This window comes from Desmodus rotundus, chromosome 8 (genome assembly GCF_022682495.2).
Source record: "Desmodus rotundus isolate HL8 chromosome 8, HLdesRot8A.1, whole genome shotgun sequence".
In the NCBI taxonomy this organism is placed as follows: domain Eukaryota; kingdom Metazoa; phylum Chordata; class Mammalia; order Chiroptera; family Phyllostomidae; genus Desmodus; species Desmodus rotundus.
In genome coordinates this window covers 24,711,592-24,733,488 of record NC_071394.1, presented here as the reverse complement: position 1 = coordinate 24,733,488, position 21,897 = coordinate 24,711,592, and the positions used below count along the sequence as shown (strand labels likewise).

The window sequence follows — 21,897 nt, the reverse complement described above, 5'->3', positions numbered from 1 at the left end:
CCAATGAGAAGTGTGATATCATTCTTATCTTTGATATATTTTTATTCATGCTTCTTGTGTTTGGAGTTTTTTGGAGGTGTCAATTTGTAGTTTTCATAGGGTTTTAGAAGATTTTGGCCATTTTTCTGCACGTGTTTTTGCTGGCCCCTCCTCTCTTCTCTGTCAGGGACTTCTGTTATTCATATAATAGGCTGCTTAAAGTTGTCTTACAGTTTACTTTTATTTTTTCATTAAGCCAAATTTTACTTTGTGTTTTATTTTATAAATTTTCTGTTGTTATGCCTTTATGTCTACTAATCTTTTCTTTGGCAATGCCAAATCTGATGTTATCATCCAGTGTATTTTTTTTACCTTAGACATTGTAGTTTTTACATCTAGAATTTCAGCCCTGGCTGGTAGGGCTCAGTTGGTTGGAATGTCCTCCTGTAACTGAAAAGTTGTGGGTTTGATTTCCAGTCGGGGCACATACCGGGCTTGTGGGTTCCATCCCTGGTTTGCACACATACGATCCCCAGTCCGGGTGCGTGTGGGAGGCAACCAATCAATGCTCCTCTTTTGCATCGGTCTCTCTCACCTTTCCTGTCTACCTTCCTCTTTCTTTAAAAGCAATAAAAAAAAAAAAAGTCTTTGGGTGAGGATATAAAAAAGTAGAATCTCAATTTTGGACTTTTTAATATCTTTCATGATCTGTTTTAACTTTTTGAACATATAGAATTCACTATAATAACTGTTTCGATATTCTCCTTTCTTAATTCTACCAGCTCTGTCAGTTCTGTGTTGGTTTTGATGAATTATTTTCATTATGACATGCAGTTTCTTGACTCTTTGCATGCTTGGTATCTTTTGTTGGATGCCAGGCATCACAAATTTTACTTTCTTGGTTGCTGGATATTTTTTGTGTTTCTATAATATATAATATAATATTCATATTTTATGAATATATATCTGAGGAAAGTGTCAAGGGAGTAAAACATAAAAAAAATATAGTTTAGCTCAAGAAAGATAGCCTGGATTTTTAAATTATTTTTGTACATTTTCACTGAGGTAAGAAACCTGTCGTAAGAGTGTCATAATTTGAGAGGAGGCCAGATGGTCTGTTAGGGTATGAACCCACCATCTTCTCAGATCGCCAGCCATCTGAATAAAACACCCATAAAGATAAAAAAAAAAGTGTTATAATTTACTTGGGATAGTGTTCCTTTGAATGATATGTATAAAGCTTATCTATAGTCTAAATGCAAAAAAGCATTGAGTTCCATTTCTCTTTTCAAATTGCATCATTATGTAATAGAAGGCTTCTGCTTTCAGTAGATGGCGAATACATTTCTTTGATTTATTGTGGCCCCAGTGGATTAAGCCCAGTGAAATTTGGTCATGCTACTCTAATGAAGTAGAATAGTAAGAATACAAACATTTTATGGCTTAAAATATAATTATAAAGATATTTAAAAATTAAGTTAGTAACATTTTAAGAATCAAGATAAAATAATCTTTTGTTTTAATTTTGAGGCTCTTAGGTGTGGAGCCATCCTTAAAAGTTATTTAATTCTTTTGAGTACATTTAGAGGACAGAGAGAATAAATGAAGTAAGGGACATACAGAAATTCCAGTACAAGGTTTTACGAAATATTGCTTCCATTAACTTCCTTTTAGGATGATACCCCCTTAATAAAAGCTATATAGTTAGTCAGATTTAAAAATGATGACTTTATAAGGGGGGAATTATTTTGTAATCATAGAATGCTGACTCTGGTAAGAAAGACATTATGATAATTTGTAATAAGGATTATTTTAAGCTTCAGTGTGTGGCATCATTAATTTGTTCCTTTTAATTTTTGATATGAAAAATTACCATCTGCTTAATGGTTGATTTAATTTTGATAAAGAACATACTTTTTTTAGAATTGTATTATTTAATTTATAAATGTTACAGATATGAATTTTCTATCATGAATTATCATATTTGAAGCAGAATGAATTATAACTTTATAATGATTATAACAGAGAATGATGCTCGAGAAAGTCCTTTAAAATATATCGGTATATGTGTTTTTGGTATATCAGATGGTAAGAATGGAATGATAATATTGATATGTTTCTGAATGAAGTAAATGAGTCATTAAGTATCATTTATATGAGTGGTTTTAATGACTAATATTTAAATTGTACAGTGAGAGATAAAATAATGACTAGAGTATTTTTCAATATTCTATGCAGTTCCTTTCTTTTCTTAAAATTTCAAATCACTGTGCGTACCTGCAAGTCTGTAGCTAGTGTGCTAGTGCAATATGCAATTGTTCCCTTACATCAAAGGCAAGCATATCATGTGAAATTTCTTTTAGACTTCATAGAATTACTATACCCCGGTATACTGGGGAAAATTGGACATTCTCCAGGAAGAGGGCGGCATCGTTTGAGAAAATTAGGAGAACCAAGTTTAGTTCCCGCCTTGGTGTCGTGTGACTTTTGTTTGATGTCTATGTCATGTCTTAGTGCTTCTGTGTTAAAATCTATAAAATGAAAGCATCATTCTAACTGATTTGTAAGGGTTTCTTGGGCAGTGGTTTAACATTTTATGATTTTTAAAATTAATACTAGATTACTTACGCAATTCTTGAAGTACCTGAAAAGTATATTTATATAGTCAAATATTCTACCACTTAAACAATTTTTAAAAAGTAACGGAGAAACTTCATTAATTCTCTGTTGTTACTGTGTCTAGCATATTGTGTGTTGAGGTTTAGTTTAGTGTCCCTTCCCACATTTATATAACATGGGAGTGTTGAGGGTGCCACTATTTTAGAAAACTATTTATAGGAATTTGAGGAATACGTAAAGCAGGAAACTTATCAGATTTATATAATTTATAGGATCCATTGTTAATTAAAAGGTTTCATCAGGTGGATCCTCAATTTCAAGTCTTTAAACTGAATAACCTAGAATATGTGAGAATATTTTTAAAAAAGAGTTACAGAATTTAAGAAGAAGAAAGAGAGAATTGTTTCCTCTTTTTACAGGACCTCAGCCTATGCTGTTCTGGAACAGCTGTGGGGTCTGGTTGCCCAGTGCCAGGAAGCATGACTCCCAATGCGAGAGTTTGATGGAAAAGGGAAGAGGGTTTATTCAAAGGTTGTATAGATTCAGAACAATAGCAGATTTCTGCTGTTAAGTCCCACTCCTTTTAAAACACCCCAAAACACATAATCCTGCCCTCCTTTGCCAACCCAGGCCAGTCAGAGGTACTGTCCCTCAGAAAAGCAGAACTCTGCGGCTCAGCATTCCTGGTCATAGTTCAGAGTTCCAGGCATCTGCCACTACACGTGCTTGGTTAGGTAGGTTCCCACAACGTCCAGTTCCATCAGCCGTGCTGCCGGGTTCCCCAGGCAGGTTTCCCAGTGGGTGTCCTCTTTCTTTCTTCAGCTTTTCATCCAAAACCACGTGGCATCTCCTTACTCCAAACCGTGTGGCACCTCCTTTCACACCAGACCTCACGGTGGACAGGTGGGGGGGGCCTTCTACGTCCTTTCAAACCGCATGGCTCCCACCCTCATGACTCTCTCATGGTTCCCTCCTTCATGGCTGGCCGCCCTAATTTTGAATGCTGACCTGGAGCTTCCTATGTGACCTCATACTCAGCACTATTCTTTCTGAAAGTAGACCTCTTACCCTGGTGGCAGCACAGCTTCCCTTCAGGAAAGACACAGCTATCACCTTGACATTGTCATGAAAATTATCTTAAGCCATATCATCTGCTTCTCCCCTCCCCCAACCATGGGCTGTGGGGGAACGTGTGCTGTATGGGGGTCCCTTATGCTTTGCATCTTGTTTCGCACTCACTGATGTCAACCTCCCTAATATAGCAGGGTAGTGTAGTGACTCTGAGAAAGAGTCAAACTTGCAGAATTGCAGGAAATTTTATACCTCCTAATGATATTAGCATTGTGGAAGGAGGCAAAATAATGTATCAGACGGAGCACAAAGGAACACATTTTCACCGTGTAAACTTGTCCTGGAGCCACATCAACACAAGTTTTGAAGTGAGACTAAGGTTGACTCCCATCTTCAGCACTTGCTAGTTGACTTGTACAAGATGCTTAATCTCTCTTTCTCGGTTTCTTCATCTGTAAATAGAAATAATTATAGTTATTCACAGGCTGTTGATGAAGATAAAATTATTTAATTTTATATAAAGCACTTAGATGTGTACTTGTCACACAGTGAGTGCTGTAGAACTGCTTTGCAATAATTTTTACAGTGTTGGATTTCTTTAACATACTGTATATGTCAGGTATTATATAAAATGCTCTCACATATATTTTCTTATTTAATTAATCATATTTGTATATTGAGTTAGTACATTCCTTATTGCATACATACATTGAGTCTGCCATAATGAATATGTATGTAAATTATATAAAACAATTTTAATCTTTGAATTGAACCATTTAACCTTTTTATTTTTATTTTTTTCACACAGACTAAGTATAAAGTTGAAGGAAATATCCAGATGATTCAGGTTGAAATTCACTTTTAAAGAAAGTACATTTAAATCCAAATTATCCATATGTTTAAAATAAAAATATTCCTCCATGCCAGGTTATTATTTATATTTACATGAAATTTTAATCATTCTTTGTCTTAAGGTCCTTGATAATATTTTATATTTGTACATACCTTTGATTTTCAAGGAACTCATTTCCAATTTAATTGTTAAAAAATTTAATATCACTTTTGCAAATACAGTGGGACTTCTGACCTGATTGTATGACTAAAATCTGATTAGAAGATATATTTATCCTTTTGTTTTGAATTTCTTTTCTTCTGAAGGTTTGCCAGTTCAAAGAGAAGAGCTATTTTGATGAGGGTCATCATCATCCTCATTCTTTTTTTGTCTTTTAACAATTTCCTTGAGACATTTTATTTACTCTTATAACTTCAGATACTACATATATGCTGATGATTTACAGATACTATTTTGCTAGCCAGGTTATTTTTGAGTTCCAGATCCACTTATATAGTTGCCTACTGAAAATCTCTGCTTAATAGGCACCTCAGATTCACCTTATCTACACCTGAATTCATTATTTTCCCCAAATCTGCTTCTCCTATGTTCGCTGCTCCCCGCCCCACTCCAGGGAGTTGTCCTCTTATCCTGCCTGGTGCCTAAGCCAGATTGTGGAACTACCTCTCTACTTCTTCCTCTATCAAGTCTTAAGGGGACCTACTTCTCAGTATCTTCTCAATTTCTTCTTCCCATTCCTCTTGCTAGTACTGTAATTCATACTACTCTGACATTTGTTTCTTACCCAAAACATTGCAACAATTCCTAGTTGTTCTCTCTGCTTCCAGACTTGTCTCCTTCTAATGAGCTTGCACATTGTAGCATTGTGAACAGTGTTCATTTAATAGCTAATATAATGTCTTATTTATAAATCATATGGTAGGTTTTGTGTTTATTTTTCTTTCTATTGAAAGATAATAAAGATATGATGGCAGTAATATTTCAAGATATATTTTAGTGAAGTTTTTCATGTTACATCATAGCTAAAATTGAAGTTGTTTTAATCTGTTAAGAGAGATTAACTGCAGATTTATTAGTTATAACATCAATTTTTTCTTTTCTTTTTTTTTAGAATTTTGCTTGACTTTTTTTATTTTAAGATTTCATTTATTAATTTTTAGAGAGAGAGAGAAACAGAGAGAGGGAAACATCAATGTGTGAGAGATACATCGATAGGTTGCCTCTCGTACACCCCCAAAAGGGGACCTGGCCTGCAGCCCAGACATGTGCCTGACTGGGAATTGAACTGGTGACCTTTCGGTTCTCAGGCCGGCACTCAGTCCACTGAACCATACCAGCCAGGGCTCAATTTTTTCTTTTAATTAAAAAAAAAAAATTGTAGTGTGAGTTATCTTGTGAAAGTGTTATGCTTCTGAGATTTTTGCCAGATTTCACTGTAGTTAACCACAAACATTTTAGTTCCGACGTACCAATTAGAATCTAGTTACATATTCCTAACTACTTGTATTCCAAACATGCCAGTCTTGTTTTTGCTTTTGTGCTTTTTGCATATGCTATCTTCTTTGCATAATATGTTCTCTCTCACTGGTCTTGCTGACATTCTCTTCATTATTCTTTAAAGCCCTGCTTATGTCACAGAAACCTTCTCTTTATCCTTTTTTCCAAGTCTTGGTATTTCCTTTTATTTGCGTTTTTCATAATGCTTTGTTATTCCCTTGCTTTCAGAATATCTCTTTGTTCTGCAGTGATTTATTTCTCTCTCATTACGTTTAATTCCTTGAGGTCAGAAACTGTCTTATTCATTTCTTTACACCTGAGACTTCTAGTGTAGTATCTGATACATATATAATGAGTGCTGTGAAAATGATTTTTGTTGGACTGATTTGTTGTTAATAGATAGATGTCCTTGACTATATGCAGTAGCTTTTATATAATCTTTAGTTTTAACACTTGTAACAAAGCAGTCAAGAATACAGTATTGTAAAGAATGCAATTCTGTCTCTTCTGTGCAATATCCTATGTTTTAATAGGCTAGAAGATAAGATATAGAACTGTATTTAGACACTGTGGTGAGAGCTTTTCATGCTATTTTATTTAATTCTTGAAAACCCTATAAAGTTTTGCAGAGTTTAAGGAAATTGCACAAAATGATATATAGCTAGGGGTGTTGTTTAAAAGGTGAATTTCAAAGTAGGTCTTTCTGATTACAAAATTTGTCCTCTTAGTCACAAGTATATACTGCTACCCATATTTTAGAGAAAGGGAATCTCAAAACACATGATTTTGACTTTTAATTTATATAAGTTCTTATAGTATGTCATTATTATTACATTATCGCTTTTGCTATAGTATCATTATTTAAATAAAGAGATATGCAATAACTGAGTTTCATTTTATCTAAAATGTTCTTTTGACCAAATCATGTATCTTACCATTTTTCATTTTCCACATTTATAATATTAGGAAACTATGACCCAAAATTATAAATTTTAATCAGTAATTTATCTTTAATCACTTCTATGATTAATTTTTCACTTTAGTAATAGATTTAGGAGACAAAATAATAGGACAGAGGTGACTTTCAGAAGCAATATGCATAATTTATATAAAATACATTTTGTCTACTTTTGCTACTTTATGATGAAATTAAAGATAAACAGTGATGCAGTGTTTTACTGTCTTTGTGCATAAAGCTTTTCTCCTTAACATTTTTCAGTTTTTCTTTGAGTAACTGAATGTTTAATTAGGATTCCATTGTGGAATGAACATTCTCCTTTTTCTAATATTTGGGTATTTAATTGCTTTTGTAGATTATTCTTAGTATACCTAGTATATAGTATGCTCTTAAATTTTTCCTCTTAAAATGTTTAGATTTTAGTCAAAATGTCATTAGACTTTTTCAGAATTTTTATTTCACTAAATAAGCTTTTAAAAACTCTTATTTGTTTTGAGAATGGAATTAATTATTTCTTTTTTGTTTTGTCTTTTCTGTCCTTTCTAACTTGCTTTCGTGGATATTCACACCAGGAGGACAAAGTGGTTAGAGTCTTTTTCTGTCTAAAACTATTTTCTTTCTTATTGTTGTTATTGCTGATTTTAATTTTATAGCTGTATTTAATTTATATACTTTTAAGTGTTTTATTATAGTTGTAGTGCATGATAATCACTATACGTTAAGATATTTTAAGCATGATATTAGACTTTACTGAGAAGCATATTATAGATGAAATATTGATGACTTGGCTTGCCTCTTTGGAAATCAACATTTTAAAGGAGATCTTAAAGCATTATTCATTTTGTTAAGAATTATTTTAATCTTATAGTGTTTTCCTAAACACATCATTCTATTATTGGTCACCGTATTTAAAAGGAGCTTCTGAGTTAGTATAAAGATTCAGTATTTGTAATAATGAATGAGTCAAAATAATATTGAACATGATTTTTCTTAAGTATATATTATTGATTATAAGTATTTAATATATTTTAATTTTTAATGTTTTAGAAATTGGTAAATGTCTCATATCTTTGTATTAAATATTAGTTTAGTATTAAATTAAAATACTTAATATAAAGTATTTTAAATACTTAATATATTAAGTATTAAATATTAAGTATTTAAATAATTTAAAAATACTTAGGTTTAGAGGATTCAACTCTAGCTTAGGTTTTTGCATTCTGTCCATACTTGCCTGTAGAGATCTGATTTGGATTTGGATTTGCCCTAGAGACTGGTGACTTCCTGAAAACAGATAAAATCTTTCTATTCTGAATCTTTTTGATGAGTCAAACTAAACTTGAGGTCTTTTCAAGTATTCCCAAATTTAAATTGGCATAAAACTTGAAGAGGATATCGTTTATCTCAGCTCTTCTAAACAGTGACTTCTTTTTCTTGCCAATTGAAGCCTTTTTATATTCTCTTCAGTCTTTAGTTACTAGGTTGGGGATAATGTAGGTGGTGGCAAATATTGAGGTGATTTCAGAATGAAATCCCTGAGCAAAAGAAAAGGTCTTCAGGGTTGCTTTTTCTTTCTTTGTTTTTTACCTATAGGAATTCTATCTTTTGAGGCAGATTAAAGATTAATTGCTGTAGACATGTCCCAGACTGTGCGTTGTCCTCAATCCTGGGCAGATGCTCTAGAGAACCTACCGGCCTGCTACCAGCCAACCTTACTAGCTGACTCTCAAGTAGTGCAATTCAGGCAATTCAAACCTTTAGAATCTCTAGAGCTACTTTTGTGTCCAGGGTTAATACAGAATACATAATGGCTTGATTATTGTCTGTAGTTTAAAAAAATTGAATTTATTGGGGTGACATCAGTTAATAAAATTATATAGGTTTCAGGTGTACAATTCTATAATATATCATCTGTATATTGTATTACGTGTTCACCACCCCAAGTCATGTCTTCTGACAAGATTTTGTGATGTAACAGTCTACATTTTAAAACAAGGATTGACTAACAGGTAAAAGTATACTAATATTAAGTGGACTTGGAACTTTGCAAATAAAATGCAACAGGCCTTTTTATGACATTCTTTATGCAGTGTTCTTCAACAGAACCTTCTGTGATGATTAAAATGTTTTATATCTTCACCATCTAATACAGTTGTATGTGTCTATTGAACACTTGAAATGGGGCTAGTGTGACTGAGGAATTTTTAATTTTATTGAATTTTAGCTAATTTAAATTTAATTAGCCATCTGTGGCTAGTGGCTGATGAGACTCCAAAGCCTGGGTAGCAAACATTCTATCTATGACTATTCACCCCCCAAAGGCAATATCTTGCATTCTTCTTGGTGGTGGAGATAAAAACTCTATAGAACTTAAGAAAGATGCATTTGCCAATGCCAGTCTCTTGTATAGCCAAGGAGGATAATGGACAAAGGACATCTTCCCAAAGGACAGAATTAGGGAATAGGAATGACAACAGTCCAGGGAGAACCCCCTCAATAGCTGAATTTGAGCCACACAGATGGGATAACCAAGGAAATTAAGTCATTGTTCATGAAGGGATTACTGTGTGCTATGGATGGTTGACCACTATATATTTCTCATTCTTCCTATTTCTGAATGATAGTTTTTGTTGTAGTTCCCTGTTGTTTCTCTCTCCATCATCGTATATTGGATGTGTTGGGAACAGATAATTTGTCTTTCAGTGTATAAGTTCACAAAGATCCACACTCACCCATGGTGGAAAGATTTGCTCTTCCTCAAAGATCCTGGATTCAGAGCTAGATTTTGTAACTAGATGAGACTTTGGGATTATCTCCCTTTGGGAACGGGTGAATGTGTTACTTGTAAACTATGTTGAGTAATTAAAAGAGCAGACTGTTCTAGACCCTGCTCAGTGGCTATTCTAACAGGCATTCTCAACTTCTCTTTTATAATCTCCAACAGAGGGACTTGAAAAATAAATCATTTTTAGCTTTCTTTGCAATTGGAAATGGCTCAGTTCTAGCAAATGAGATGAAGGAAATTTGTGAGGGCTTCTGGGAAGTTATGATAAAATAGATGTAGTTGGAACTACCTTTTAATGCACAAGTGATAATCTTGAGCTTCACAGACCATTTGTGAAGATGAAGGAAAAGCCAAGAGTATTTGAGTCATTAATCATGACATTGTTGTGCTGAGCCACTGAACAAACACCATCAAACACCTTTCCCCAATGTGAGAAAAATACGCAACCCAATCTGTTTCTGCAACCAGTAGTCAGATTTTCTGTTGCTTATAGTCGAAAACATTCTTAATGGGAACATTGGTGGATTTCCAGTGTGCAACAGAGAAACTGTACAAACGTCTAGAATTGTTCTTCAGAAATATAGAAATGGAGTAAAGATGTGCATGTGGGCATTGCCTTGGTACTCAGCTATCTGCTTTTGCTATATGTAATGTTTGAAGAATTAAGATCACGTAATACATCTGCTCATACACGAGGGCTGTCCAGAAGGTATCCAGCCATGTAATATGGAAAATATATGAGACATTTATTGAAGAAGATACAAGATATAAGAAACATTGTACATAGGACAATGATGGCTCAGTCCCCTCCAAAGTAGGCACCTTGGGACCTCACACAGTTCTCCCAATCTCTATCAGCTGTCCTGTGGTATTTTCCTGAATCTCATTGATGGTCTGGAATCTCTTCCTTTTCAAAAGTGATTTTGGTTTTGGGGAAAGCCAGAAGTCACAGGGCGCCAAATCTGGGCTGTAAGGGTGCTGAGTCACCTGGGTGATTGGATTTTTCACCAAACAACTCTGCATGAGACATGATGCATGAGCAGGCATATTGTTGTGATGAAGCTGCCAATCACCAGCTGCCCATAGTTGTGGCCTTCTGAATCATCCGAGTCGTGTCTGTTGAAGGATGTTCAAGCTCAACACAAAATTTGATGCAGATTTGTTGCTGTACTTGCGTGGTCATTTTGAATGTGACAGCCACACAGTACACATGCTCACTCAGTGGCATCTACCACCCCCACTGACTGACAGACATGAACAGTGAAGTCATCATTGTTCATGCATGGGCATTCCAGTCCACACTCCTTGGCTGCCATGTTACATCAGTGTCATGCAAACTGATCTTGTTTTATTAACAGTGGCTGGAGTTACTCCAGACAGCCCTCGTATGTTTAGCTTTTATTATAAACAGTTTCTAAAGTTCATGTACCATTTTATATTTCCATCAGCAATATATGAAAGTTTGGTTGCACTACAACCTCACCAGCATTTGGTGTTTTCAGTCTTTTATTCATTTAAGTTATTATACTGAAAGTGAAAGGGTTTGGTTTTTATTCTCATGTCTTCAGTGACTAGTGCTGTTGTGCGTCATTACTGTGTATTGGCCATTCATGTTATTTCGCTTGTGAAATGTCTGTTTAAATGTTTGCTGATGTTTAATATTTTGTTTTTGTCTTTTTATTATTGATTTGCAGGAGTTTTCCCTACATATACTCTGAATACAACTATCACATATATGTATTAAGAATATTTTCCTACTTTATTGCCTGACTTTTCATCTCTTAATAATGTATTTTGGAGAACAGAGAAGTTTTAATTTGATAAAGTTCAATTTATTGATTTTTTCTTAGATATATTGTTAATGCTTTTTGTAGCCTAAGGCATCTTTGCATACTCCAAAGTTGCAAAGATATGCTCTTTGTCATCCTTGCTTGTTTATTTTTTTCTCCATGTTAGAGTCAGTTTGTTTAGTTCTAAATAAATCAGATTTTTAAAAAAAATAAATTTTATAATAAAAAATCAGGTATTTTTTTTTAAAAACTAAGGTCGTGTTTAATTATGGATAAACTTGGGAAGAATTGCTATTTTTATTATATTACACTTACATATTTAAAATTAGAATATGATTTTTGATTTATCTTCCATATTCCCCCAGTAGCATTATATATATTAATTGCACATATTTCTCAATAATTTATTTTAAAATTAGAAATGAAATATTCAATTACTTTTTCTACTTATTTTTATATAGGAATATATTAATTTTTGTATGTTAATATTGTACACAGCGACCTTTCTAAATTGTTGACTTCTGGAGGTGTAGGTAGATACACTTTGTCTACTCATACAACCAAAAGAAGGATAACAAAAAATTTAAAAACAAAAAATAACCAGAACTGCCAGAAAATCAAACTGTATGGAAGTCCAACAACCAAGGAGTTAAAGAAGAAACATTCATTCAGACCAGCAGCAGCAGGGAGATTGGCAGCCAGGGTGGAGAAGATGCACAGCAAGGCATAGGCTGACAGACCTGGGCAGGCAAGGTGGTGGTTGGAGGGCCAGAAGGTCCCACATTTGAGTGTGGATAAACTGGGAGGGACAACTGGAGAGTGAGACAGACTGTGCAAGTCAGGGTTCCAGCTCAGGAAAATAAAGCCTCAAAACCTCTGGTTGTAAAAATCCTGTGGGGGTTGTGGTGGTGGGAGAAACTCCCAGCCTCACAGAAGAGTTTGTTGGAGAGACCCACAGGGTCCTAGAACATACACAAAACCACCCACCTGGGAATCAGCAACAGAAGGGCCCAGTTTCTTTGTGGGTTGAGGGGTAAGTGGCTGAAAGCCGTCCAAGAGCCAATCAAGTGGCATTGTTCCCTCTTGGACCCCTCCCTGACATACAGTGCCAAAACACAGCAAAGTAGGTTGCCTCACCCTGGAAAAACACCTAAGGCTCTGCCCCTTACAATGTAATAGGTGCACCGAGACAAAGAAATATGGCCCAAATGAAAGAGAACAGATCAAAGGTCCAAAAATAGAACTAAGTGATGAAGAGATAGCCAGCCTTTCAGATGCAGGATTCAAAACACTGGAAATCAGGATGCTCACAGAAATGGTTGAGTATGGTCACAAAATAGAGCAGGAAGTGAAGGCTATGCAAAGTGAAATAAAGGAAAATGTACAGGGAAGAAACAGTGAAGGGAAGGAAACCGGGACTCAAATCAACGGTTTGGAGCAGAAGGAAGAAATAAACATTCAACCAGAACAGAATGAAGAAAGAAACAAGAATTCAAAAAAAAAAAATGAGAGGCTTAGGAACCTCTGGGACAACTTTAAATGTTTCAATGTATGAATCATAGGGGTGCCAGAAGGAGAAGAGGAAGACCAAGAAATTGAAAATTTATTTGAAAACATAATGAAGGAGAACTTCCCCAATCTGGCAAAGGAAACAGACTTCCAGGAAGCTCGGGAAGCTCAGAGAGTCCCAAAGAAGTTGGACCCAAGGAAGCACACACCAAGGCACATCGTAATTACATTACCCAAGATTAAAGATAAGGAAAGAATCTTAAAAGCAGCAAGAGAAAAGGAGACAATTACTTACAAAGAAGTGCCCATAAGAGTATAGCTGGTTTTTCCAAAGAAACCTTACAGGCAAGAAGCGGCTGGAAAGAAGTATTCAAAGTCATCAAAGGCAAGGAGCTACATCCAAGATGACTCTATCCAGCAAAGTTATCATTCAGAATGGAAGGGCAGATAAAGTGATGCCCAGATAAGATGAAGGTACAGGAGTTCATCATCACCAAGACCTTGTTATGTGAAGTATTAAAGGGACTTATCTGAGAAAAAGATGAAGATAAAAAATACGAACAGTAAAAGGACGACAAACTTACAACTATCAACAACCAAACCTAAAAAAACAAAAACAAGAATAAAAATGAACTAAGCAAACAACTGGAACAGGAACAGAATCACAGAAATAGAGATCACATGGAGGGTTATCAGCCGGGAGGGGGAGAGGGAGAATGGAGGAAGAGGTCCAGGGAATAAGAAACATAAATGGTAGGTACAAAATACACAGGGGGAGGTTAAGAATAGTATTGGAAATGGAGAAGCCAAAGAACTTATATGTATGACCCATGGACATGAACTAAGTGGGGGAATAATAGGGGGAGGGGGGTGCGGGGTGGAAGGGAATAAAAGAGAGAAAAAACTAGGACAACTGTAATAGCATAATGAGTAAAATATAGTAAAAAATAAATTATATTATCATAGTTTTCCAGTTGTTTCTTTTGCATTTTAACAATTTAAAACCATGTGACCTGAAAATAATAATTTATCTCCTTCTTTCTCATTTTTTTTTTGTGTGTAGTTGCATTAGCTATAACCTTCAGGACAATCTGAAATAAAACTATATTTACTTATGTAATTAAAATAATCTATTGTCATCTTGTTGTATTTTAAAGTACAGTCAAACCTCTGTTCTCGAACGTCTTGGTTCTTGAATAGTTCAGTTCTTGCCCAAGTTGTTCATGGGAAATAATGTCTCGGTTGTTTAACAGAACCTTGGGACTTGATTCTCTATCCGACAACCATTTCGTGCTGATAACGGTATGATCAGTCATGCATCTCTCAGGCAACAAAGGAGATTCAGTTTTTGAACAAATTGCTTCTCGAACGGTTTTCTGGAACAAGTTAAGTTCAAGAATTGAGGGTCCACAGTATTTTACAATTGGATAATTAATTTCAAGTTTTTCCCCTGCTCCTGTGCAAACATGTTTTCAATTTCTGTTACAGATTTTCTCAGTTTTGCTTGGAGATTTCTTGATATACTAATTTCCTATTTTATGATCTTTAAGAGTTATAAATAATCCAACTCTCTTTCTTGTTTTGTTACATTTTGGTCAGCTCCAATTCTAAGGATAGTCACTGAGGCATGTTTGGTATAGGCATTTGGCCACTAAATGGGGGAAGTGGTTAAGATAGAGTTGGAGTATGGGGATAAAAAGGGAAATGAGGTTTTTAACATGATGTAAAATTCATATAGAGACAAAAGAGGACAATGACAAGAAAATATTTTTCTTACTGATTTTTACCTTTACTTAGGTTTTTTTTCCCACTTCATCTATTGCCATTATTACAGGATTTTTCTTATTTTATGTGTTGCAAGGTGAATCAAAATCTTTGGTTTTTATAAGTAGCTTTGTGTCCTTAGGATGCTACTCACTTGGTTATAATATAATATGCTTAAAAATATGGGTGTATATGTGTTTCTGACATTTATTTGCTGATATTTAACTAAGGATTTCTCCATCTGTGTTGATGGATATTAGTACTTATTTTCTGTTCTTCTGTGTTCTTTTCTGGTTTTGGTTTTAAGGTTATTTTGACCTCATAAAATGAAATGGTTTCATTCCTTTATATTTCTGAAAGAACTTGTATTATTTTTTTCGCCAAGCATATGGTAGAATACACCAGTGAGGCCAACTAAGTCGAGTTCTCTGTGTAATGTTACTCGAGGTTTGGCTCAGTTTTAGTTTTTGACTGACTTTAATTTGAGGCTGGGTTTTTATATGGAAACAACATTTCGGTATGTTTTGGGGAGAGTTAAGGAATTTTTGAAGCATAATGGCCTCAAATTAACTTTTTTCAATAAAAATGACTCCTATGTAGGTTTTTTAGGGGTGATATCTACTTTGAACAAAATCTTATACGTTGTTGTGAACTGGCCTTAATACATTCGTATTAAGAATTTTGGGTTTGTTTTCCTCACATCACTTCTCTCTTTCACTTATAGGATGAGCTGAATGTAAACCAAATCTAAGAAAAAGAGAGAATATGGGACACTCCAATTGCTTTAAATAGCATCTATACACTAATGTCATAGTCTGTCCAGGCTGCTCTAACAAACTACCATTGACTGGGTGTTGGTTTATAATAACACAATTTAAAAAAACAATCACAGTTCTGGAGACTGGGAAATCTGAGAACAACGCAGTGGCAAATTCTGAGTCTGGTGAGGGCTCACTTTTTGTGTCTTTCACTGTGCCTCTTCACATGGTGCAACAGTGAAGGGTTTCTCTGGGGTCTCTTTTATGAAGGCACTAATCCATTCACAAGGGCTGGGCCCTCAGACTTAATTACCTCCCAAAGATCCCACCTTGTAATACCATCACCTAGGGGGTTAGGATTTTAGCATGAATTTGGGGGAAATGTTGATATTCAGTCCATAGCTAATGATGTTTTCTAGTCTTGATCTGCACTCTAGAGTTATATGTCTAACTAACTCTCTACTTGGCATATCTCCTTAGATATATAATAGGTACCTCGAACTTAATATATAGCCCCTAAAACAGTATTATTGGATACCCTGTTCCTTGGACGAATAACCTAAGCATCACTCTTTGTCCTTACTCAGCAGTTTGATCTTATCACCAAGTCCTTTTGGCTTCTCCTTTTAAAACATTTCTCTCTATTTCTGTTGCTGTCATTATCTCTCACTTGGACTCCTGCAGTTGCTTCCTAATTAGTCTCTCTGCTTCCTTTATCCAGCCTCCTCTCCATACACCTGCTAGGGTAAACTTTCAAAATGTAATCAGACTATGGTATTCTTTTGCTTAAACACCTTATCTGCTTTTTCACACGACTTCTTACTGGGGCATACAGGGAAGGGGATACACGATCTGATTTTCATCCCTTTAACATGATTTCATACCAGTCTCTACCTCATTGCTTTTTTCCCAGGCATTTCTGTCCCTGAAGCCACCAAGCCCTTTCCTACCTGTTGGCATTTACATATGTTGTTTCTTCTACCTGGAATGCATGTCACCAGCTTTTCACATGGAGAGCTCATTCTCATCTTTGGTGTCAGTTCACCTGTCATCGCTTCACAGAGGCCTTCTCTGATTACCTCTGTAGGGTGTTACTCCCATTCAACACTTCCTCTCTAGCTCATCACTTTCTAAATTCTCTCCAAAGCACCCGTCTGTTGTTTATTTTTTTTACTTGCTTATTGTCTGTCTTCCATACTAGACTGTAAGCCCCATAAGAAAAGAACTGGTCTTTTTTATCACTATATGTCTAGTAAGCAGCAGAGAGCTTGGTGACTAGGATAGGTATTTCATAACTATTTGTCAATATGTGAATAATTAGTTGATGGAATGAAACAGACACTTTTTGATATTACTAATTTTTTTCTGCTCTCAACCCAGCGTGAGCAGATTAAATACAAAAACATAAAATGAGTTAATTATTTTACTATTCTTAGAGAAACAACAGCATCATAAAAGCAAAATTGAAGTGAAGAGATTTTAAACTTGTCACTTTGATTTAAGCTTCAATATTATTTACAATTTAGAACTTGTGTTTTGCATGTCAGGTGAGCCTAGATAAAACCGGCCGCCTCAGGTCTGGTAGTTCTGTTGACATCAGTGTTCTAATTTTCGCTCCAATCATTTGGTGTTACGAGAAATTAGAAATTAAGAGTGAACAGTTTAGTTAGAGGATGAAACAATCATGTCTTTATTATGCAGTTCCCACTCCTCACTGTGTATTTCAAAGGGCTTCTTTATTTGTGTCTCGGGGACTGGTTGTCTCCAGGAACAAAATACAGTATTTTCCTTAAGTCTAGCAGAGTGCTTACTGGCTCAGCGTCTATTTATTTATACAGACTAGGCCTTCAAGTGCCATAATCTTTTATCTGAGGGTTTCTTCCATTTTTGAGGGGTGTGCTCGTTATATTGGATGGTGGAACTAGATTAAAGTGGGCATGGACCAGAAATGTGGGGCCCTGTCTGGAGCCCTCCGGTGCTTCATTACAATGGACTCTCTGGATCCAGACCACCTAAGAGCCCACCAGAGTGCAGTGAACCTGGTAGCTGACCAAATTGGATCTCTAAGAATAGCTCTGGATGAGCTCTGCCCATGGACAGGGTAACTGACCTGGGTTTTCAGTAAATAGGTAGTGATTCCTCAGGGACTTATGTCTGCTAAGCGGGATGTGCACTGGTAGCTGGCTTAACTCTTTGTTCAGAATTTATTTTTAGGTACTTATCATAAGGAATTTGCTGAGTTGTTTGTGAGCCTTTTAAAAAAGCCAGTACATTGTGCTTCTTGGGATTGAAGGTGTGCTTATTTTAGTTGAAGATGGCACCAAGTGAGGCTAGTTTTGACTTAACAGCAGAATATTAGAATTTATTGTGATGTTGAAAAAGCAGGGAAATGACTAATGAAAAGTTAGTGTTCAGTAGCAAGGCCCTGTCTGCTGTAGCCTGTACAAGATCCAGACAGAGACCATGGAAATCTAAGAAGCACTGACTTGACTGAATTACTTGGTTTGGGGAGAAGACAGGGCACAGAGAAAGCTAATAATTGCTACCGGGAGTTAGTTACCATATAGTATATAAAACCATTCATTCATCATTGGAATATTTTTGGCTATGTTCATCTTAAAATTTTTTTCATTGTGGTAAAAATTCACAAACATAAAATTTACCACCTTGACCATTTTTAAATGTACAGTTCAATGGTGTTAAAGAAATTAATAATTAATGTTGTGCATCCATCACCATCATCCACATCCATAGTGTTTTTTGTTTTGTAAAACTGAAACTCTGTACCCATTAAACAATAACTTCCCAATCCTCCCTCCCTTAGCTCCTGGCAACTACAACTCCACTTTCTGTCTCTGTGATTTTGACTACTCTAAAGTACCTCATATAAGTGGAATGATACCGTATTTGTTTTTCTGTGACTGGCTTTTTTCACTCAGCATAAAGTCCTCAAGGTTTATGTTGTGGCATATGTCAGAATTTTCATCCTTTTAAGGTTGCATAATATTCCTTTATATGTATACACCACATTTTGCTTATCCATTTATCCACTGAGGTGATAGACCCTCGGGGTGTAGTGTGTTGTAGCTATTGTGAGTAACACTGTTAGGAACACGGCGTACAAATATTTCCTCAAGGCCCTGCTTTCGATTTCTTTGGGTGTATACCTGGAAGTGGAATTGCTGGCTCGTATGGTAATTTTTAATTTTTTTGAGGAACCACCATACTGTTATCCACAGCAATTATACCATTTTATATTCCCATCAATAGTACTCAAGGGTTCTAATTTCTCCACATCCTCACCAACACTTATTTTTTTTTTATAGTAGCCACCCTAATTACTGGGTGTGAGGTGGTATCTCATAATAGTTTTGATTTGCATTCCCCTATGATTAGTAAGGTTGAGCGTGTTTTTCTGTGCTTATGGACATTTGTATATCTTCTTTTGAGAGATGTCTATTGAAGTCCTTTGACCATTTTTGAACTTGCTTAGTCTGGTGGTCAGGAGTGAAGGAGGCTGAATGTTGTAAGCAATAGCAGAGATGGCAGTTCAGAATTGATCTTGAAAAGTATTTATTTTGAGCCCCTAAATTAACTTTTAAAAACTTTTTTACCTCATCACATATATTTTTAAGATGACATCTAATAGTTTCATCATATTTTGAATTGGTTGCAAATGGTATCATTTCTAGCATGCTATTAACATTGACATTTTATGGTACAGCTGTTACAGTTCCTTTAAAATTCATACAGTGGAATCTAAAGAGCATCAGTTTGACAACTTCCATTATCCTTAAAAATCAAATGAACGGTGAACTCATTTGTAGCAGTTGGAAATTTCCTTTCTTAATTTTTCTTGAAAATATATTTATATTCCATTTTCCCATGGTATTTTATCTTAATGTGATATATTTTTTATTTGAAACCTTTTAAAAATCACCTTTTTATATTATTTCAATAAAGTATGTATGTTAAGTTAAATATTTAAAAATTTCCAATGATCATAAGGCTTAAAGTTTTGAAAATTTCTAATGAATTGAGTTTAATTATGATAATTACTAATAGTAATAACAAATTATCCTCAAAAATTATTTTAAATTATATATCATCTTACCACTTATTCAGGCCATTATTAATTCACAAGTGCTTAAAATAACATAAATACAAATTGAAATTGAAATTGAAAAGATAAATACAAAAATAAACACTTGTTATCTTACTTTTTAAAAAATTATATTCATTCCAGTGGGTGTGAAGTTCTTTTGGGTTTAGTTGCTGCCACCACTGTCCACCACAGCTATGATGCATTCTTTTAGCTTTTTAAAAGTTTTATTGAAGGTAATTGTTATTAAAAACTCCTGCACAATTAATGTATACAATTCAATGTGTTTGAACATATGCATACACCCATGAAAATAATATCACCATAGTCAAGGTGATATACACATACCTGCACCTCCAAAACAAAGAAATAAATAATTGTGGTTTCTCTCCTCCTTTTTCCATAAGAGACCTAGTAAGATTCTACAATCAATTAGAATACATCAAAAGTAGGACCTTTATTGAACAAGTTTGGAAATCTCTTGAGATAAGCTATACATATTTTACTTTCATTTAAATATTTAAGCAATTTGAGTGAACATAAAAATAATCATAAAATACTTTATTTCTGCATTTTGAATTTTACTAAGCAAATATTTTATCATAAAATATGTTTTATAATATTTGAATTTGGAACATTCTTTGTTAATTTTTTATTAATATATTTTATTAACTGTCTACATTATTTTTTACTTTATTTTTTCCATTTCCATTTATTGCCCCATACTCTCTTCTACCTCCGCCCCTCCTCCCCAATCACCATGCTGTTGTCTGTGTTCATGAGTTTTTAATTTGGAAAGTTCTTAAAGATCATTTTTTAGAGACAATTTTATGAAGCTCATGGTATTTGGATTATGGAAATTTGCTAATCAAACAGATACATAATAATTATTCATTGTAGTATACTTGTTAATTGTTAATATATTAATTCACTCATTCCTTGGACACATCTTGGTGTTTTCTAGGCACTTGGAATCTAGCAGTGAACTAAAATAGACAAACATCTCTTACCTTCCTGGAGGATATATTCTAATTAGGTGATGCGCATAACAACTGAGATAAATAAATATTAGAAGGTGTAAGTGTCCTGGTGAAAATTAAAATTTGAGATACTTAATTTTGTGTGGTTTTGATATTTTAGTTTGTATGGCCTTGAAAAGTGAGAGTTGAATGATGTCCTGAAAGAGTTGAGGAGTTAGCATTGCGGATGTTTAAGGTAAAAGCAGTCCAGATTGAGGTAATGGTGAATACGAAGTTCTTGTGTTGGGAGGATGCTGCACAGTTTGAAAGGAGAGCAAGGAAGCCAGTGTGGCTGGAGCTGAGCAAGTGGGTCAGAGTAGTGAGAGTAGTGAGAACTGCAGTTAGAGTGAGATTGCAGAGGACCTTTGGGATCATGGTAAGAACTGTGGAGTTTATTCTGAGCAAAATGGGGACTATTAAAGATTGTGACAAAAAAGTGACAGGATGTAACTTTTATTCTAAGACGCTTTAAAAGGTTCATTTGACTATTTTGTTGCAATAGACTAATGATGTGAATGAGAAAAGGATGGAGCCTGGGACACTAGCTATGAGGTTATTGTAATAATTTAGGCAGGTGATGGTGATGACTTAGACTAGGGAGGTTTGTGGAAGAGGTGGTGAGATGTCATCTCTGTAGATACATGTTTAAAGTAGAATCAGAAAGATTTTCTGATGGAATGTACAATGTCCAGAAGGTATCCTGCCATGTAATATGAAAAATAGAGACATTTATTGAAGAAGATACAAGATACACACACTACCTAGGACAGTGAAGCCTCAATCCCTTAAAAGTAGGCACCTTGGGACCTCGCACAGTTCTCCCAGTCTCCATCAGCTGCCCCATCATATCTTCCTGAATCTCATCGAAGGTCTGAAATCTTTCCCTTTCAAGGTGATTATAGTTTTTGGAAAAGCCAGAAGTCTTAGGGTCCCGAATCTGGGCTGTAGGGTGGCTGAGTCACCTGAGTGATCTGATGTTTCACCAAAAACTCTGTGTAACACATAGATGTGTAAGTGGGGGTTGTTCTGATGAGGCTGCCGATTACCAATTGCCCATAGCTGCAGCCTTCGGAATCATCCAAATAGTTTTCCATGGAGGATGTTCAAGCTTAATGCAAAATTTGATGCAGATTCGTTGCTCTACTTGGTCAGTCATTTTGAATGTGACAGCCACACAATACACACTCAATGGC

The 21,897-nt window shown here is 35.1% G+C and overlaps 1 protein-coding gene across 19 annotated transcripts in view; it reads left to right on the top strand.

Annotated features, from left to right (window-relative positions):
* RIMS2 (regulating synaptic membrane exocytosis 2) overlaps nucleotides 1-21,897 on the top strand; it is a 453,335-nt gene that overhangs the window by 91,099 nt on the left and 340,339 nt on the right. For 10 of the 19 annotated variants that reach the window (XM_045181563.3, XM_053929802.2, XM_053929805.2 and 7 more), the window contains one exon: nucleotides 7,550-7,561. The exons of the other annotated variants lie outside the window; for them this stretch is intronic. In XM_045181563.3, the coding sequence (XP_045037498.2) occupies nucleotides 7,550-7,561 (12 nt within the window). The remainder of the gene's footprint in view (nucleotides 1-7,549; nucleotides 7,562-21,897) is intronic. 19 annotated transcript variants of the gene reach the window in all.